Here is a 20,932-nt window from a genome sequence, read left to right as displayed (position 1 = left end):
TGGTGACCACTCTGCTGCAGGTGATCTCCCTTACAACAGAGGAATCCTGTAGCAAAGGCAGGGAGAAACTTCCTTTCTCCAGAGCAGCATCCTGCTCCCTCACCCACGGGACAATTCCTCCTTTGTCTGCAGCCGTGCCCCCTCCAGACTGCTTTCCCAGATTGTATTCCATGGGTTGAACATAAAGCAAAGACCTCCAACACTCAGAGCATTATTCACTCCTAGTTCCTATTCCCAGTCAGTCACAACTCTCTCATAGACTCTGTCTCAAATCCATCTCTCAGTCCTTTTACTCTCATTTATTCTCAGTCCTTGAGAATTCACTGAGATTGTTCCAGCCTCTGAATTGGATGGATTTCTTCCAGGATATGAGGAGGCACATTTCTGAAACATAATCTCTCTTACTAAAAACTCACATTTGCCCTAGAGATGGAATATTTACAGAAAAACAGCCCCTTGCCCCAACAAAAGAACTCTACAATACCCGTATTTTCATATGGGAAAACGTTTTTCTTAGTCACATTCTCATAAGCAACTGAGCCTTCTTGGATGAAGTTTTACAAAACAATTCAGACACACACACTTGGTGACTCAATACAAATAATTAGAGTCCAGCATAGCTGTAAGCAAGGCAGAGTAGGTCTTACAATGGGAAAAAAAAAGGGTCAGCTTTAAAATGTTGGCCATCTTTTAAGAAGTGCATGTTAGATGCCAACACTGCAAGACAGTTCTACATAAATATCAACAAGCCATTTCATATGGTAGTGTAAACATGGTTTTCTAATGTCAAGTCTTTCCCAGGAAAAGACTCTTGCCTTGCCATTTAATACAGCATCATGTAGATGCACAATGTTGTAAAACAATATTACAAAAACAGATTTCACGCACTAAACTTCTGATACATGCTTTAGTTTCATGAAACAACATGTCAGATTCAGTCTAGAGAAATCCTTAGCACTTTCAGAGTATTTTCAAGCAGCTGACAATAAGTGATTTATTAGTGATAAAGGTCCATGTTAGAATTACACCCTCATGATGTAAGAAAAAGGTGGTATAGGCAGCTGAAGGATATAAAAAACTATTACAGAAGTTCTTATAAAAAGACCTGAAAAGCAGCCTGGCTTGAGGAGCTGTGCTTTCCCCAGATGTCTTCAATTCTGATACTATAACTTCCCTTTTTTGAAAAAAAGCAGCAAATTCAAATATGAAAGAATGAAAAGATAAGACAGTGGTTCTAGAGGGGAAAAAGGGGGAAAATGCCCAAAACAAAGCCTCAACCTCAAGTCATGGTTTTGTTTTTTTTTTTTTTAATGAAATCATTAAGAGAACCAAATAGAACTGGAATTATGCAGCTTTCTGGAAGCCTCCTTCCATCTTGGAAGAAGGAGGAAGAGTAAGAGGATGAAGCATCTTCAAATGAAATCTGTCACAAAAAACATTAAAATAATAATAAAAAAGAAGTTTAGTTCATTTCCACATTTCCTGAAGACTTACTCCCAGGCAGACCTGTTGCTGCCCGTGTTTCCTCATACTGTCCTGTGCAAATTCTTACAGATAACTATCCTCATTTTTGTCACTTCACACCATTTTATTTCAGCATGCAATTCCTCCCTCAAACAGACTTCTTCAGAAGAAAATGGGTCCAACAACCCTCACAATAACAAATGTAATGACTTGCTGTGAACGAGGGTCTCCTTTGCCACTGGTTAGAATAAAAGGAAGTGGAAGAGTGACAGATTCTGTACGGAACAAGAAGTTTGGAGATCGTTTATTAAAAGCCCTTGTTACCACCTTAACCCTAGAAGTGTATACTTGCACAGCACAAGTAGTGTCTCCACGGCAAGCTTTTATTACAGTCTTGTTAAGAAATCATGCAATTGATTTGACTGAATTTGCTGGGGGTCTGACAGCCCATGTACTGTTTCTACTCTCTCATCCTGCCTCTCAAATTAGGAGTGGAAGCTCACAAGATGACTCTGGACCCACCACCCAGTCGCATTCAAGTTATTTTTTTGCTGCTCTACTCCACCGTACAGATACCAGATTTTCAGAAGAGTGTGCACCCTTTGCTTTGTAACACCAGCTTCCCAGCGTGTTGCTGCAGTAATGCTGCTAGGCAACACCCGGCCACTATAGCCAGGTCCCCATCACTTCTGTCCCTACTCCAGGGGAAAGCAAAGACCTACTTCTGCTGCACAAGAGGAGCCTACGCAGACGAAACCTAACCCGGCAGCCCATCTGCGGTTTTGTTGGGCTGGAAAATTGGCCAGGTCATTGCTCATTAGGGCTTCAGGATGTTTTTTACACGTTATTTAAACTATTATCTCAATGTGCTGAAAAACAATAAATTTCATTTCTGTTATTATATATATAAAATAATAATTTTAATTTGTTATTTATATATATATATTTTCTGTATTTTAACAAAATATTCCAGTAAAAAATACAGTAGAAACATAAAGGTGAATGTACTACATTTTAACAGATTATGGTGGGTTAACCTCATCAAAAAATTCTGTCATTTGACTATGTATAAGAAATAAAATTAGATTTCCCTAATCACATAAAATTTACTAAAAACAAATGAAGAAGTTTATCAGTCCAAAACAAAACTGGCATTGACATCTAATACAGCTAGCAATACAATCCAAGCAGGGACAAGAGTAAGGAGTTTGCCAGCAGCACTAAGTGGTGGGGAAAAGGGCCCAGATCCTTGGGAAGTGTGACCTGGCTGCAGGCGTTAGCCAAAAAGATGGCTCTGTAAAAGCTGGAGAAGAATCTACCTGCAACAGTTCAAGATGACTTTTCAGTGGGTTGGATCTTTTTTTCTTTTTAATTGCTACTGTAATATTGACTCAGGAGCTAAGAAGAGTATGACTGAGACTGCATGTTGTTCCCCTCCCTAACTCAGAACCACCTTTTTCCAGCCACTTACCCAAACCCCGTGTCCCTAGCCCTTTTACCTGTCCTGAGCAATACCCTTAGCACTAAACATACGCTTTACAGACTTATCCCAGTTGTCCACGATTCTAGCATCTGTTTGGTTTTAAGCTCTCACAAAGTTTTGCAGTCCCTTCCCATTCAAATCCCTATTTTTTATTCCATTACCCCTCTCTCATTGAGTTACATTAGAGAACCAATTTTTTGAATTAAAAAAAAAAATAAAATCAACCGATCAGGAAGATTTAGAGAAGTTCTTAGTTTTCTCTAGCTTTTTAACAATTTGCATTTTTGCCCATTTAAGTTTCCAGTTCAACTTTTCTGCATCAAGCCATGACTAAACTTAGAACCTGACCCCCCCTCCTCCTACAATGTATATACCTGTATCTACCTTCTACTCTTGCACTTCTTCCCTGCTACTTGCTGCTTCTCCCCTTCCTTCCTCACCGATGATATTGCCAGTTGCCCTGTCTCTCCGGAGAGTTTCTTCTCTCTGGTACAAGCAGTTTCTTTCTCCTGTAAGACATGATATACAATACTCCCACTGCTAGTGGTAATTGCAATATTTGAAACCCCACCCCCAACCAGAAAAAAACAGCAAAATGCTGCAAAATTGAGTGAGCCAAGTAATGTTTTTCACCCAGAAAGAACTGATTGTAGGTTCTTGCAAATTAACCAGTCAAAATGGGTGGGGTTTTATCTGCCTGATTAGCTAGCTTTATCGCCTATTTCATTCAAAAGCAGATACTTTTCCTACACTTCAAAGATAAGGTACCTACTGCCTATAATGAGCTGAAAAATACTCAGAAGGCTGCTAAAGAAACAGTCTTTATTGCTTAAAATACCAGTGATACCAAACCATTTTTTAAACTGAATATCCACACGTACATCGAAATCAGAACCTGGTGTACCGTAACTCTCAGAACATGCCACTTCACAGTTATAGTAAATTATTCCTGCTGGGTGAGGACTTGAAGGAAGATAGAGGGTTTTTTTAATTATAGCTACACAGAAACTACAATCACGCTATACAAGAAACACACTACAACACATACTAAAAACACACAGACATAAGACAGCTCCATTTCCTAAAAAAAAAAAAATCAAACCTCCCTCTTCACAGAATTACTACAGTTCACTTTCAGTATTGATTTTCAGGTTTTCATTCCCAAGTAATCCTTCAGGATCCTGGAGCGCTTTTGGATAGCAAAATTTGTCAACACAAGGATAGGTATAAAAGAAATTATAATAGCTACTCACTTATAGTACCGCCAAGTCTTAATTGGATGGATATCTACTGTGTATTACTGTACTAGCTCAAGGACAGTCATTCACATGAAAATTGTTCAACAGTGAATGCATTTTGTCTTGTTCAGCGAGTATACTTTATCTATTTTAGCAACAGGGAAGAAAGGCTGCAGAGGAAAATGGTTATTTTAAATTCATTGCTTGACTTAAGACTGTCGGTTTTTCAAAAACCTACTCTGTGCATTGGAAAGACAACAATATCTTTCACTTCAGCTTTTTGTTCCTCTTCACGAAGAGCTGGAACTCTGACACATTTGCTTTTAAAACCTAGTTAACAGTATACTCATAGAAAAAGGCAATCTCAAATGATGAAAACAGCAGTTTTCAGTAATAATCAATACTTCCACACTTACTGTAGAGGTATGCTCCTGGGAAACCAAGCAAAAACCCTGGCCTTCTGCAAAAGCAATGACTAGCAAACAGAAATTATGAATCCTACCATGTGGGAACTGGATCACAGATTTTTGCAAAAAAACTGCACGGATTTCCAGACTCAGGAAACTCTACAGGCTACGAGCTGATGCCATTACTTGTTAAAGCCTACAGCCCATTTAGATTTAGACATCTGATAGATTACAGCAATGCTTTCAGTGCTTGCTCTTCAAAATATGTTAGAAACTCCCCAAAAGGAAGATTATTTGCACAGTACTAGTTCCTCCCTTTCTGTATGTGTTCTGATGCTGCGCTCATTACAGGATACCCATCTTTTTTTTTTTTCTTAAATAACTACAGATTCTTTCAGCACACAGGATAAGCAGTTAGTCTATATTTTATTCCATATCATTTGAATGCTGAGAGTTTTATCTGCAGATGTAAGCTACCTGCAGTAAATCAGACTCTGGAAATCCTGACTTAGACACCCAGATAGAGAGAAACTATCAGGTACTCTTAAGAAACTTGCCTTGTCTCACAGGAAACGCTGTGGTAAATGCAGGGATGAAATCTCCTTAGCTAAGGCACCACTCAGCTATCTGTCTGACCCACAAGGCGATTCCTTCTCCTGACATCTCCTGCCTCACTCTTTCATGCAAAAAGATGGACCCAAGACCATGCATGTATCGCGGACCAGCAATGCCAAGCATTTCCAGAGTCATATGATGGCTTTGTCCTGCCACAAAATGGTGTTAAATAAAATGTATGAACTTTGAAAATATTATGACCTATGTCAACATGCTCAGAGAGGAAAATGCTGGGCAACTTGACTGAAGGCAGGTATAAATAATATGAACACCCCATGTACCAGACAGTAAGTCATATGCCATTATGTGCAGGATAAGCGTCTCAAGTAACTGCATTTTCCAGTTTATTCTCAACAATTTTTCCAGTAACGCTTAGTATCTTATTTGTGCTTTTAAATATGCAATATTTTGTGTTTATTGACACTGAAGTTCAGCTGACATCCAATCACTCAACTATTCAACACATCAAACGCTTCTGCAATTCTATACACAGCATTAAAAAACCCCAGCAATCATTGTAACCTATTTATATGCTTTCCAGTAATTTCTGTATATACTGAACAAACAGTTATTTATTCCTACCTTTTCCTTTCCTTTTTTAAAGTCAGCTGTTAACCTCCGAACAGACTTTCCCTGGCTTTTCATAGAAGCTCCAAACACTGCCTTTAGCAGATGATCCCACTGCAGTAGCTGAATTGAATTTCTAGGATATAGATGGTGCTAGCCTTATATTCTGAATCAAAGTCCACACACACAAAGAAAAGAATAATTTTGAAGAACTTATAGGGATTTCGATGATATTATCTCTAGCACAGTGGCCAAATTTCCAGAACAGAGCTTGAAAAAAAATTAGCAGGCATAGAAAAACCCCACAATTAAACCAAAACAAGTTTAAGCCCTGTACTCCAAGGGTTAAAATGTCATTTCCCAGGAGGTATAAAACCAACTAAACATATACTAATGGACTATGCAAATTTTGTGACCAAAACAGATTATTTCCTTGCCTCTCACACAGCAAGACACACATTGAATTGAAGGGACCAGAACTTTTACTTATGCTCTCCATAGATGAATGATAAGAGTATATTAGTTCAAAAATACTGCCCCTGCAGAAGTCATATTCAGCAACATCATTGGTTGTGTTCTCCTCACCCTCCGGAGTTGCCCAAGCAGATAACTAACTGACATCTGGCAGCCAGAAATCCTCAAAGTGGAAAAATTCAGAAGTATCATACTATCTTATCTATTCCAGACTAGTAGGGTCATCTGTAAGTCCAGTAGCAGGTACCCACAGAGCACACACCTTTGTATGAGAGAACGAAAGAGCTTATCTTCCACAGGCCACATACAAATACACATTCCTCTAACCCAAGGAAAGGGCAAATCTGAAAAAAAAAAATCTTCTCAGTCAATAAACTCAAATAAGATCAGACTAAAATCTATCTAATTTTCTTGGGACAAGGAGTCAATAATGATGTAACACCTCCAAACTGAAACCACGGAACATTTTATTTCACTTAAGAATTAGAATGACCTTGCTGATGCAGTTTAGCAAAAAGGGAAGCTACAAGACATGCCTATATTTAACCTAGAATTTTCCACGGTGTTCACTTCTCAGACACTTGAGCTTTGAACCCTATGGAAGGGAGGCTGATCCTAATTGCACAGGATCTATTGCAATATACTATAATCCTAAAATGGGGCTCTTGATGCAAATAAACACCATCAAAACCACCAATTCAGCCTTTCACAAAACTTAGCTAGAACTGAAAATACATCATTATAAGCAATCTTTTCTTTACGGAACACAAGAATAATGCTAAACTCTCTATGTCTTAGGGCAACGAAGAATCTGCTCAGACCTTACTGTACTGTTAAAGGTTTGATGCGACACAGATATTCAGAGTACAACAATGCAAAAGTAAGCGGTTATATCCAGTTAGCATTCAATAATTTTCAAACTAAAATAATTAAAGGTGATGTATGCTCATTTCCAATAGAAAAGTCAGTGAAGTGCAATGATTAACTTCTCTCGGTCCATTTAAAAATTCAAGCCTCACTAATCAAGCTGAAATCAGAAAACCTAAAATATTGCCTCAAACCAAAACCTGACCTTCTGCTCTTGTGAGTTTTCTTTCCTGTAATATAAAGTTGGTCGAAAACACGTATCAAAAATCTATTCTGATTAGATTACAGGACTATTATTCATCTCCCCTTAAATTCACCTATTAGGCATTCCTTCTTTTTGGTGAGCTCCTAGAAAACAACAAACATTTTCTAGTTTCCTGAAGATGTTTTTGCAGCTGATAAAACAGCACGTGAGGTTGCCTTGAACTGCTATTCATCAGAGACCTCTTCATTCATGTTAAATGTTTCATTGTCTCTTATTCTAGTTGAAAACCAACAGAACCACATTAAAAGGTATTCAACAAAAACACCTTTTATCAGCAGGCAGAGATGTTCATTCTCTTAATAAACCCACTGATTAAGAAATTTTTTCACTGAAGATAAGTGAAGACCTGCTGGGCATCACAATGGTCATTGTCTTTTTTTCTGTCACTGAATGGGTCTGAATGTTACTGAATTGGCTAACACGGTGTGAAACTAGACAACGCAAATACAGAAGAAAGCAAACTTAGCATATTGTGATTACAAAGTCTCTATTTACTTGTTTGCATGAGTTTGCGCTTTCATAATTAGACTGGAGAATGCAATTCTGCAACAAAAAATCGTAATTTCTGCAGCAAATTTATCCAAGTAGATGTGAAACACTTTGAAATATTTGTCACAAATATCACATAAATTCAGGCCAGAGACAAGAGGAAAAGCATGATGTATCTTCACAAGACAAAGCTAATGTGGTAGAACTAAACAGTCGGAAGAATTGTATTAGTTCTTCAAGAAAAGAAGGTAGTAGTAAAGTTAAGGCAGTTACCAGGATCATCAAATTTTGTTACTTTCAGCCTGCTGATTTTAGGGACCTACTCTCAAAGACTGCTGAAGACCAATGATTCACACATGCTGGAGTGCCTGCCCAGTGCTCTCCAACAGAAGTGGGCAGAGCACTCTCCAACAGAGGCGGTCAGCAGAGCTTGCCACTAGGTATATGACAGTTCTGGCACTTTCTCATTATGTCATCTCTTCCCCACCCTCACCTCTTTCGAACAGGGTCTAGCTTTCCTATATGTTTACAAAGCCTGCTCACTTTCAGGGCCTATAGATCTCAATTAAATACAAGTAATAACCTGTCACTGCCACAGGTCGATTATACTAAAGCAGGCATAAACCATGCTAACTCAGCAAATAGGCTAAGAAAGAGATGATATTTTGCTAAAAAGCAGTTCACAATTTTACTTTAAAACCATAAAGATTAAAATACACCATCTTTTGACTTTTAACATGTGCTAACACCTAACGAGTACCTAACAGTCACAGGACTACATCAACCAAAACAGAACAAGGGAAACAAAGCAGCTCAGAGGAAACATCTCAGTGGGAAAGCAAGCAATTCAGAGTTTTCCAGGACCTTAAAAGGTATTTCGCAGATGCCTGGACTCCTACCAGTGCACTGTCCTTGAAACTTACCTTGGAACACCATCTTTTACAACAGCCCCTGACTTGTGGGTGTCTAATAAATTTGAAACTCACATCTCATTCTAACTGCTAGAAGATGAAAGCAGCTTTCGAGCAGTCACTTAACACAGGTAATTTATCATAATATGCTTGGGGGTACCTTGGAATGTTACCTTAATAAAGAGATGGTGTAGCACCATCAGATATATTATAGTTGTGACACAAACTGAATGTTCTTTCTTCAGACTTCTAAGCATGAGAGCATATGGAGTATTTGTCTGACGAGATTTAGAGATTTATCTGAATAGCAGACATTACTTATAAGAACAAATACTGGATGAATCAAGGAGCATGTACAGGGAGTGTTTAATCTTTAGCATGCCAGCTTGAAACTGTAAAGGTCAATTGAAAACAAGCATCTATGTGATGCTAAGTTTAGAGAGGCTACAAAATGAGTCAGTACATAGTCCAATTCTTTCAGAAACTGCCGCTATATTTTATATCATTTCGGTAAAGGGCAAAACATGATTAAAAGCAAAGGTACACTAAACTCTACAAGAAGGTTAAGGCAATAAAAGTATTAAAAAGTGTTACAAAGTATTATAGAAGTGCAATAAAAGTAATCTTCTGACAACAAAGACTGTTAATCTGTTACCTTTCACAACCCAATAAAGTGATATTGTAACTCCCTATTCTACTGGTGACCTTAATGAAAACATCACTTTACCAAGTTTGAACACATTCCGCATCTTCTTCAAGAAAATCACCTTTTTCCCTATCACCTGAAGTACATGCAAGAGATGAGCACTTTTAAAATTAAATGCTGTGTTTGACACTATGAAGAATAGTAGGTTTTTTTAAATCTCTGTGCTCTTCACTAAAACATAAGAGTCATGTGAAAGCTCATACCTGAGGCCGCATCCTTGGGTTCCACCTGACGTAGTAGTTCACCCATAGTTCCAAATGGTTCAGACTGGCAACAGGATACAGGACGTGGTTTTCATAGTTTACGTAGAAAGGGTTTGTGAACTCATCTAACTGGCTGTTTATATAGGACCACAGCGATATAGTCTTTGTGCTTACCTCCTGATTGAAAAAAAAAAAAAAAAAAAAAATTATATGGATTGCAAAACCTTAAAATACAAGGTTCATACCTACATATCAGTAATTCTGTCTGCGATATCTACCTTATCTACGAGAAAATTTTAAGCACTCTGAGAACACTTCCAGTAGCTGATCATTAAACAGCCTTAAAACTTCAGCAAAACATTTGAACATTTATTCTGGTCCAAGGCTAACTGAGGAAGGAGATTCAGGCATATTATTTTCAGAGACGCTAAGGCCTAGTTGAGCAAAAGAAAGCTGTACTGCATGTAATTTACAGCAATGTTTACAGCTACTTAAATACATGGTTACATACCGACCAACTAAAAAAAAAGAATTAAATTAGCTTTGACAAGAAACTCAGTGAAGAAATAGGTAGTTTGGAAGATCCAAAACAGCATCTGTGAAAAAGAATTATTCAATCCTGCAACTCACATTATTTGCTTTTATCAACTGATATTATGCTTTAAAAATGCCTATTTTATCTTTATCTGTACTTCTGAAAGTTGTATTATTCTACATGTAACCAGCATAATCATGGTTAGATCAAAGATTGGAAATCTGAACTTACATCAAATTCATCTTGCAATTTTACACTCCTTCAGTGCTGTAAAGCATGTGTTTCTACTACTGCTGTGTCTTAAATTGCATTTCTTTACTGAGAATTGCATCTGACTATGAAAGCAAGCTGTCTGGAAACCCTGCATTTGCTGAGAACACGTTATTCAGCTCCATCTTGTGGTATTTACATGCAACATTTTCCCTATAGAAGCAGTAGAAACAAACCCAAAGGACACAGCAAAGCTATATATGGCAAGGAATTGTTACTTCCTTTAAAAAATATGAAGTATTAAAACCAACAAAGCCAAAAGTAAGCAAAGTGTACTTGGAATATTAAAAAACTTTTAAATTTTTTCTTTCAGATTTTTTTTTTGAGTCCTAACTTCATTCATTTAGATATTTTAAATTTCTGTAGTCTTCAATCATAAATTTCACCTAATTATGTCCTGAAGTGACCTGCAAAGTCATCCATAGGAGTTCCTTTGGAAATAGCAAAAGAAATGCTAATATAATTTTATAATGATTATTTAAAATCATGTATGTTGGCTAGAAATATCTGAAAGAGGATTTTCTAAAACCCTCAAGCCCCTGAACAGGTAATAACCAAAGAAAGATAAGTGCCACCTCATTTAATAGCAGGACATTCAGTATATATTTCTCATACCATGAAATTTCACGTCCATGTTGTCTTTTAAGACTATGTGACAAATGTATCAAAAAACACAGCACAGATGTTCTTAGGTTTTGTATTCTAAGCACTTTCATATAAAACCAACAAAATAAGAATGTGTATTACACTATTTACCTCTTTTAATCTCTCTTTTTCACAGTTGCATAAGAAAGTCCCAAAGAGACAACTGTAAAGGTGATCCAGAATGGTGATCAAAAATAACTCGTTGAATTCAAAGGCTGCAGGAAACTGAAATAAAAAATTGGTAAAATTACTTTAAACTTTATTTTAAGCAGTGCAGAAAGGAAGAAAGTCAGACATAAGAAATAACCAAAAGATTCAGGTAAGATTTTTTTTCTTATTTAGTGATTATTTTCAGAAAAAATCAGCAATTTCAGTAGCTCCCATTGCAATAACACATTTCACCTACATACTTCTTTATAAATACTCCTCAGAGACAAACCTTACATTCATTATGCAAGTACACTAGAATACAAACATAGAAACATTAGCTAATGTGAAGCTGGTGACATGAAGCAATCCATTTTAAGGAGCTTTAATAGTATTCTGTTCTAACCCACCCCAAACTGTCTTCAACATGTGCTTTATTTCTCTCGTTACAGGACAAGAAATCATTTTTTTGGGGTGGAAAAAAAAAGAAAAAAGATGATGATATTTAAGGCGTTTTATTTTCTGTTCTAAAATGCAATAAATTGGATAAAACTACTGCATGTACAATAAGTTTAACATATATTTAAATTGTTTCTTTCACTTTCTACCCAAGTAAGTTACTTTTCTCCACTTCCCCCCTTGAGTTTACCATCAGCTATGTACAATAACCCTTTAATCCCTTTTCTTTTATATTGGAAAGTAAATCCTGTACATCTGAAATGAAAGAACTGCTATTCCACTGAGCACTGCTAGGTATTTTATTCACAGGCAGAGGTCACTTGGCACATTCTAGGAAAAAGAGTTAGAAATTTGAAAACACTCAAAATGTTTAAGATATATCTTAATCTGTAGTGCTCTAAAAATCATAAAGGAAGAAATTAATGCAAACTGCATGGGCTGCTACCTATTCAGATGGTAAAGGTCCTTCTTCAATCAAATTTTATGATAGGATTACATATGGCAACTGCTTGATGTGTCAAAATAACTTTGCGTTCAGTATGACAAGGGTCTCAAACACAGATACCAAATGATAAACATTTAGGAGACGAAAAAATTTAGAAGCCTAAAGGAAAATTTAAGAAGTAGCATTTCTCTCATTACCATGAAACAGAATGTTGTAAGAGACTAATTTTCAGGACAAATGAAACAAATTTTGTTCATTCCCACTAAAGGAGTAAATCTCTACAGAGTTCTAAAATGCAAAGTTACAGATTCATAAGGAAGAATTTCCTGCCGTATGGAGAAATCTCAAGTCACTATTTCAGATCTGAGGAAAGTAGCGGACTGGTTTCTGTTATGTGCCACTGAAGAATACTGAACACCTTGGCATGAGTGACTCAAGAGCTACTTTAAATAAAGAAAGAAGATGACACGTACAGCTAGGAGGGATAACGCAGCAACTGGGACTGCGGATGAACTAGCTGATCCAGAAATTCCTCTTCAGTGTCATCTGTGATTTATGAAGGGCAAATGTTTATTCATGTTGAAAGTAAAGAGCTGAATAACACACAATGGGTGTGCTTGTATTAAACCCAGAAAGATCTACATTTTAAGCAATGTTCTTTTAAAAGAAGATTGATTTAAGTCAGACATTGCAAAAACATTATCTTTCCAAGACTTCTCAAGCTAGGATATACCAACTTTCAACTGAAAGTCTTGAGTAAGGAAATTCTCAATATCATGACTCACAAAATGAATCGGAGCCTTCCTTCTTCTGACTCTGTTCTGGATTACACACTGTTCAACAGCACCGTGTGCTCACACTGAGGCTTCTCTCTCAAACCACTGGTTTGTTTTCAATCACCTAGCCATTTGTTTTCATAAGACATATAGGAACCTAACATTAGCAAATCCTCTTTTTCAGTCATGTTCTGAAGTTACCACTTACACCGCTTCCTTCTCTCTAGGAAATCATGCCATAACTCAATTACAGTACAATGATGTTAACAACACTGATATGCTTTTAAAAAAGCATGAACAGAACTTGATAAGCAGGTGTGCCAAACCACGTCAGGAGAAAATTCAGTGGGTCTCAGACCTCCATCTCCTGTGTCCAGCCCAAAGCAGAAATCAGATACAGAGAGCAAAAATAATTTGCAAAGGATCAAAATGATATTTGGAAATAACTTTGAAGACAAAGCCTCTCCTAAAGGGACTCTCTTTAACCGAAAGCACTTAATGAGCCTTGTCACATTAGGGTTCTGTGTTGTGACAGGTCCATACTAATCAGATGGATGCCGACATGGCCGCTATTCCAATCCAGTGAAGCATATTCAAAATTCCATACATCAGTGGTTGTACTCCAACTAATTTATTAATAAGTGATAGCACTTTATTGAAACCCTGTCTTTGGATACAAGAGTTGTACTGTTGGAGCTGATGTATCAAGACTGTAAAGCGTCTATTACCAATGCTGAAAAACCACTGACCTAAAAATGCTTTCCTCTGTAGTTCCAAGCCCATTAGTGTCTGTTTGAAGATTCAGGTGGAAAAATTCCCCAAATGAAAATTTACTTCTTGTCAAACCCACTAATTGTGAGAGAACACATGGGTCATTAAAATCTCCCACTTGATGCTGCTGGAGTTGGGGGTTTTTGTGAAGAAGGTTATTTAAAAGAAGAATTCTTTTGTTTAAAAGTCTGATGATGCCAAGTGACATCTGATTCAGAGACATGCAAAATAAACTTGCTTGTTAATCAATGAACTCATTCTGTACTACAGTAACATTTAAAGTTGAACAACTTTGCAGAATAGTTCTTATGATTGTGGAATTGGACGGAATCAGGTTAATGGAGCACTAGATATACAGAGTACACTACTGAAACTAATGAAATATGCATCTCTGGAAACAGATGACATCCGGTTACAAACGGGATGCAACTTTCTACCAACTTGAAACATACCTTTTTCCTGTGTGGGTACTGTGCATGAAAGGTAGAAGCTACTACTTGAGCTGCAATGCTACACGCAAATTTTACAGTTTTGTTTCGTTTTTAACGGGGCATCAGTATTTCATCAGATCACATGTGGCCTTTCCAATCTGACATCTACTATTCAAAATCACCAGAATTTACTAACAGAGAAGGGAAATCTCTTCACCATATGCTTTTTATTAAAATCTGATATCAATGTACTTCTCTCAAGTTCTCTATTACTGTATTTGTGTGTCATGAAGACCATAAAACACAAGGGAAAATATAAGGCTGTCAAGGATTAAGTTTCATTGTCTGAAGCTATCTGGAAATTTATATCATAGTGGGAAGTTAGAGATTCTCTCACTGTATTAAGTTGATTGTTTTAAGAATGTAATTCTCAGAACACGAAAGAGAAAATTTGCTTGCTTTGAGCCCATGCCCAAACCCGAGCCCATACACCCTCCTGCAGTCATTAACACTTATTTGAGCTTTGGAACATTTCACATATGTTTACCATGGATTCTAAAGCATGAAACTAGCACTGGTTTACAAGCAAGTGATCTACACAAGGATAAAACAGAATCCTGGTTTTCATAGGTCCACGTCAAGGTAATCACAGTCTACATATCTATTCTCTAGGTGTTGAAGTCAACTAAAGAAATAAAAATAAATGGGCAAGAACTCTCCAAGAATGACATTTTCAATTTTTTTCCTGCTGTAACATTAATGATTTTTCAATGCCACTGCTGTTCATGAATTTCAGAACAGTTTCTGCATCCAGGTTTTGAACAGATGTGGTATTGGCAAAATGTTTCACAGATTTCCCCCCCGCCCCCGTCCCTTTTTTTTTTAAACTAGAGGGAACTAAACTGTTTATATCAAGAAATAGGAGGCAGCAAGGGAGATCACAAAAATAGAAGAGGCTGCTCTCAATTAAGGATCCCCCCAGAGGACTTTTGTTCCTACCAGGTGTTTAGAACTGCTTCTCTTTGCTATTGTTATTAGCTTTCCTCTGAGAGAGGGGCAGAATTTTTCATTTATTTTCTCCAGTCATACTAAACAGCCCATTAGTGCTGAAATATAGATACACAGAAAGAGAAAGTCTTCAAGGGACTCTGGATAAGGGCCCAGTATTACAGCAGGGAACTTTCATAAAGCACCGAAGACAGCTGTTTTGAATACAAGTTTTGGAAACTATGATGTAAGTTTTTAAGAACCATGTTCAGAACAAGAAGACTAACGTAAGAGAACTGGGAGTGCTGCATCATATGGAACCAGACTGTTGCCCTCCTCTTTTCAAAACAAATCACATACTACACAGACTTCAGTATAATAGCTTTTGCTGTAAGAGAACAGATCTATGTAAGGCTTCAAGGAAAAAAAAAAAAAGAAAAAAAAAAAGAAAAAGAATCAAGCACTTCTAATTTACTTGGAAATAAAGCCTTCATGTGAACAACTTATTTCAGTAACCTCAGCAATATAAAAGCTCAGAAAAATCTTAAGTTTATGCTCATGGAGGTATAAATAAGAAAAATTAAGGCTAACGCTGTTCTATAATTTAACATATTCAGAAAAAAATTTGAGAATTTTAATACTTTGATATCTTAAATATCACTAATTTAAAAGACCTCCCCTGATCCAGAGGTAAAAGCAGTGTTGGCAGCAAGAAAATTTATCTGAGAATAGGCTGGTATGTTAGAAATGCTGCCCTGTATGCATAATGATGCCAACATAAACTTATATTTCACATTTGAGACATACATAGAAGAACACTCTCCTCCCCTCAGTTCACAATCAGACTGGATTTGTGCTGTTTCTTAAGGACAATATAAACCCATATGAACATCTACTCCACCAGTGAATATGCAATGCAAATCATTTATCTCGTCAATAACCCTCATTTATGTAAATGGAGAATCCTTTGAAAGCCTATTTTAAACAAAAAGGATTCCTGGTATTTTGGTTTCAACTCAATACTTCTACTCTAGCTCCTTCTACCTCACTTTGAGCAAAAAGTTTCGCTATGTGTGCATGGTGCAGCCATAGCACCACCAACTTCAGGAAACCATGCTACTGCTCTGCAAAAGAACGTGTTCTCCTCCATGAATTACACTTCCAAGATAAAGACTGAGACCTCACAGAAATATACTCAAGCATCTTACCTGCTTTGTCATTTGCCAAACACAGTCAATGAACTGAAGGAAAATGGGAGATCTGTCTGCATCAGCATGATCATCATCTCCATGTCCTACTCGCTGAAAGTCAAAACAAATTTTTCATTTCAGTCTAGTGTATTTACAGTACCATCCCAACACTTTAAATCTGAGTAACTCGTAAATATGTTCCAGTGGTGAACAAGACAAGTGTCCTGGTTTCAGCTGGGATAGTTAATTTTCTTCCTAGCAGCTGGTACAGTGCTGTGTTTTGGATTTAGTATGAGAATAATATTGTTAACAGACTGATGTTTTAGTTGTTGCTAAGTAGGGCTTATCGTAAGTCAAGGATTTTTCAGTTTCCCATGCGCTGCCAGCGAGCAGGTGCACAAGAAACTGGGAGGGAGCATGGTCAGGAGAGCTGACCTCAACTAGCCACAGGGATATTCCATACCATAGAATGTCACGCTCAGTACAGAAACAGGGGGGAATTGGCCGGGAGGATCGAATCGCTGCTCGGGGACTGGCTGAGCATCAGTCAGCAGGTGGTAAGCAACTGCACTGTGCACCACTTGCCTGTCTTGGGTTTTATTTCTCTCTCTTTTTGTTATCTTCCTTTTCATTACAATTATTATTATTATTGTAATATTGTATTTTACTTCAATTATTAAACTGTTCTTATCTCAACCCACAAGTTTTACTTTTTTTTTGACTTTCCTCCCCATCCCACCGTGGGAGGGAGGAGTGAACAAGCAGCTGCGTGGTGCTTAGTTACCAACTGGGGTTAAACCACAACAATGAGCAAATCTTCCATAATGCTAACCTGTATTCTGCAACTACTAAATACGCATCCCAATGTTCACTTACGGACATGCCTTTGCTGTTGAGCACAGCTGGAAAGACACTTGTTCAACAAAGCTGTGCCAGTTGTTTCCCCATCCTCCACTGCAGGGTCATTTATTTCTACCAGTGGGACAAACTGGTAGGTATTTACTAAAACTGTACTGAAACAACGATTATTCCGTATCTACCAGCCATAACTACATGTCATTTCTCCTAAACATCTTAGAGTCAGAGCCCACAAAATGCCGTAATAATTTATGTCCTAATTCCCCACTAGCCCATGTGTTAAATAAACACTTCAACCTTAAATCAGAATAATGGTTCCAGCAGTTTTACCTGGTAGACAGCTTAATTGTTTTCCTTGTTTCTCCATTCATAAGATTATTAAAGATGAAACAATCCCTCTTCCTCATAAAAAAGCCATGTGATTTTTTTTTAACCATTATGTTCAAGCCACTTAATTCTTATTTACTTTATCTTATACCTCACACAGAGATTTCCTGTTAAAATGGACAGGTCACAATTCTCTGACACACTCACACCATTAAAAGAAGGACACCAGAGGTAATAATTAAAATGCAGCAGGGTACTGGGCGAAAACATGCTATTCAAAATAAAAGCGTTGAAGGTGACAAACTGCACACTAAGTCTTTCAGCTTACCATTGCAAACCGGTGTCCAAAACTTATCCATTCTTTCTCTATAAGAACTTCAAACCCCTTGATAGTTCTGTAATAGCTGTCCAGCATAAGCATAGCTAGCGCAGTAAGCTGTGCAGTTCGATCCCAACCATCACTGCAATGTACCACTACAGATGTTTTACCAGATTCAATTTTATCCGCAATTCTTACTGCTCCGGCAAGAAGCATCTTAAATAAACAAAAATAAATAAACAAGCATATTAAATACTAATCAAAACTCTCACAAAGTTATAATTTTATACTCTTAAGCTTAATATATTTTAAAATTTCAGATTAATCACATAATCATCTGAATGACATTGCTTTAAATTAGAGATTTCCAAATGGTGGTATGCATGCTCCTAGAGGTACAAAAGCTGCGTGCACTCTCTTACCCAGGAGAGAGTTCTCACCAGCTCTCCATTATTAGTAGCACATAGCAAAAGAACCTGGGAATCCCTTCTCTAAATTAAATCTGAAATTCTGTATCATGATAAAAAGACACAAATACTGTAACCTATTCCAAAGGCTGAAGGTTCAATGTTTTCAAAGTTCATTTTCACAGTAATCAATCGCTCTTTCTTCCTCAGCTTTCAGTTCTCAGCTACTAAGTTCAGAGGAAGAGACCAACTATCCAGCTAATCTAAATCAAAACAACCCAAACCAACCCAGAAACCCCTGGCGGGGAGTCTGTGCTGATTTGTTGGTGCATAAAGTATAAATTGTATTCAACCCATGAGCAGACCATTAATAGGGTGGATTCAGAAGCATGATGGAGAGCAAAGGATAGAGATGGCACAGGACTGAGATCACCCGTGGGAACGTGCTATTATTCTTCTCTCTCACAAAAACCCCTCTCTTATTCTCTTATGCTGCTCTGTAGTTTTTTAAAAACTTGAATAATCTCTCTCCTGTGAAGAGACGGAACATGACCTATCACGGCACTGAAAAATATGTGGAAAAACGCAACCACTATAATAGGACCACAGGAGAAACTCCTATTCTGCATTCCAACATCAGATAATGGAATCTTGCAAAATACTTGCATTCTTCCCTTCCCAGGCATGTAAAAACATCTGGGAAGTAGGAAAGTCATCATCTAGTGGAGAAGCTGTGGACAAGACCAGTCTTCAAAGCTATTTCATGAACCATGCTTCAGAGGCAATTTTCATTGATGATCTCTTTCATCGGTCATATCTTTTATGGTAAAACTGAAGGATGCCAGGATGGAAATATCAGGAAACAATACAAAAGCTTCTATGAGGGAATAGAGCTTGTGGTCTGAACTAGTTAATTGACAATTACTTCCGTTACAAAGCTCTACTGCACTAAAAAAGTGCAAATATTAAGACAGTTTGGTCTTCAATAAAAGCAGAAAACTAATCTATGTAACGTACAGGTATGCAGTAGCTTGCTCTAAATTGTCCTAAAAAGAACACAGATGCCTCTGAAGGAGTACAGCTGAAAATAAAAGGATAGAACAGATACAGGCAATAAGCAGAGAATGGGAGACAGAAAACACAGTTACTATTAATTCAGTAAATATCTGGGGAGTAGGTGAAGCATTTTATTCTACTTTGGACAAAAGCCTTTAGAAACCAGCTTCCTCCACAAACTATTATTATTCTTTATAGATGTTTCAAAACTTAGCAACCAACACAGTATTTCAGTTAGGGCTCCTAATAAATAACTGGCTTTGGATTGGTTTAGAAAATGAGAACTGATTTAAAAATGATTAATAGCACAAGTTCTCCCCTGAAAGACAGAAAATACCCTGGAGGCCATGAGGAAACATCCTGGGTGTGCAGAAATCACCAAGTGACCCTACTCCTGTTGCTACTGCTGTCTTCACACACAGAACGGTACTGGTGCCTCCCCAGACACTGCTGGACCATCTTCAAAGTGCTGTGGGTGCCCAGTGCTAGGAAGGTGAATTTCCAGTAATGCGTTGCATTAAACTGGGACGCAATCACACTGGTCTGAGCCCAGAAAACAGAAGATGCGTTAGGGTAAAGCTGTGGATTTGTTAATTGCTCTTACAAGCCAAATCAAACGGGCAAGGAAGGCAAGCAGTTCTTGGGCAAAAGCACAGGGAGGTACCATCAACACTGCTAACACAGTAATGGCAGCTTTTAAGAAATCAGGCTGCAGTTTGTGCTGTCAATACTGTAATGTAAGGGACAGATTCATGAGGAATGTTACACGTGTGTCAACTCTTTAAAATAATTTAAATGAAATTTCAAATTCCCATGCTATTGTCATCTGTGCAACAGTGGTGTCAAGGTCCACTTCTGACACCGTCTAAGCCCAGGAACCCCACTGAAGTCAATGTCAATGAAAGGTGACCATGGGCCAAACAACTCCACTTTTAAAAACAGACTATTGTATTTAAGGCCAGGCTGATCAGAAGAGGTTTCCGGATACTCAGATTCCCAAAGCTGTTTGAAATAGTCCAATTTTGAGCGAACAAGAAAATTAAACTGTTCCCAAAAGATCATTAAATTTGTTTAATTCTTAAGTGTTTGCTCCCTCTACTGGTTCTCCTGCAGCAGTTAGCAAGCCCTACTTAATAGAAGAGTAAAACTAATGAACAATTCCAAACATGTTTTGCACGAGTGACATTTGAGCCAGTTGCTAATAAAACAAATTCCACTCCATCCATATTCATCATAAACAGGGGAGTGAATGTGGTAATGAAATAATCTATTCTAAAAGCATTTCAGAGGTTAGTGAAACAGACTGTAAAACTGAATATGGTAGTGATTTATTTTAATATTATGTTAAATAATAGAGCAGATTATAACCCAGTAGAGCACTGACTATAAACAGCCCATGAAAATGTAGGTGCCCAACACATGAACACTAACATTGCAATGAGGGAGGGAAGGATGAGAAAGACTGCAGAATTTACAGTCAAGTTCTTTTGGCAGTTGTTCAAATATAATCTGAAGTTCCCAGGGCATTCTTCCAAATAGCAGGGATAACCCTGGACTGCTCACAAACATTCCCTCTCAAGAAAATAAAACTGTCCAACACTAGATATGATACTGTGCTAT

General features: G+C 37.5%; 1 protein-coding gene across 4 annotated transcripts in view; it reads right to left on the bottom strand.

Annotated features, from left to right (window-relative positions):
- The window catches only part of MTMR1 (myotubularin related protein 1), a 39,734-nt gene that overhangs the window by 4,121 nt on the left and 14,681 nt on the right, over window positions 1-20,932 (bottom strand). For all 4 annotated transcript variants that reach the window (XM_074835153.1, XM_074835155.1, XM_074835154.1 and 1 more), the window contains 4 exons: window positions 17,859-18,065; window positions 16,364-16,456; window positions 11,251-11,364; window positions 9,690-9,866 (listed from right to left, as the gene is read on the bottom strand). In XM_074835153.1, the coding sequence (XP_074691254.1) occupies window positions 9,690-9,866; window positions 11,251-11,364; window positions 16,364-16,456; window positions 17,859-18,065 (591 nt within the window). The remainder of the gene's footprint in view (window positions 1-9,689; window positions 9,867-11,250; window positions 11,365-16,363; window positions 16,457-17,858; window positions 18,066-20,932) is intronic.

Source organism: Strix aluco, chromosome 10, assembly GCF_031877795.1.
Source record: "Strix aluco isolate bStrAlu1 chromosome 10, bStrAlu1.hap1, whole genome shotgun sequence".
Taxonomy (NCBI): domain Eukaryota; kingdom Metazoa; phylum Chordata; class Aves; order Strigiformes; family Strigidae; genus Strix; species Strix aluco.
The sequence above is the reverse complement of the archived record's forward strand: the minus strand, read 5'-3'. Positions and strand labels throughout refer to the sequence as shown.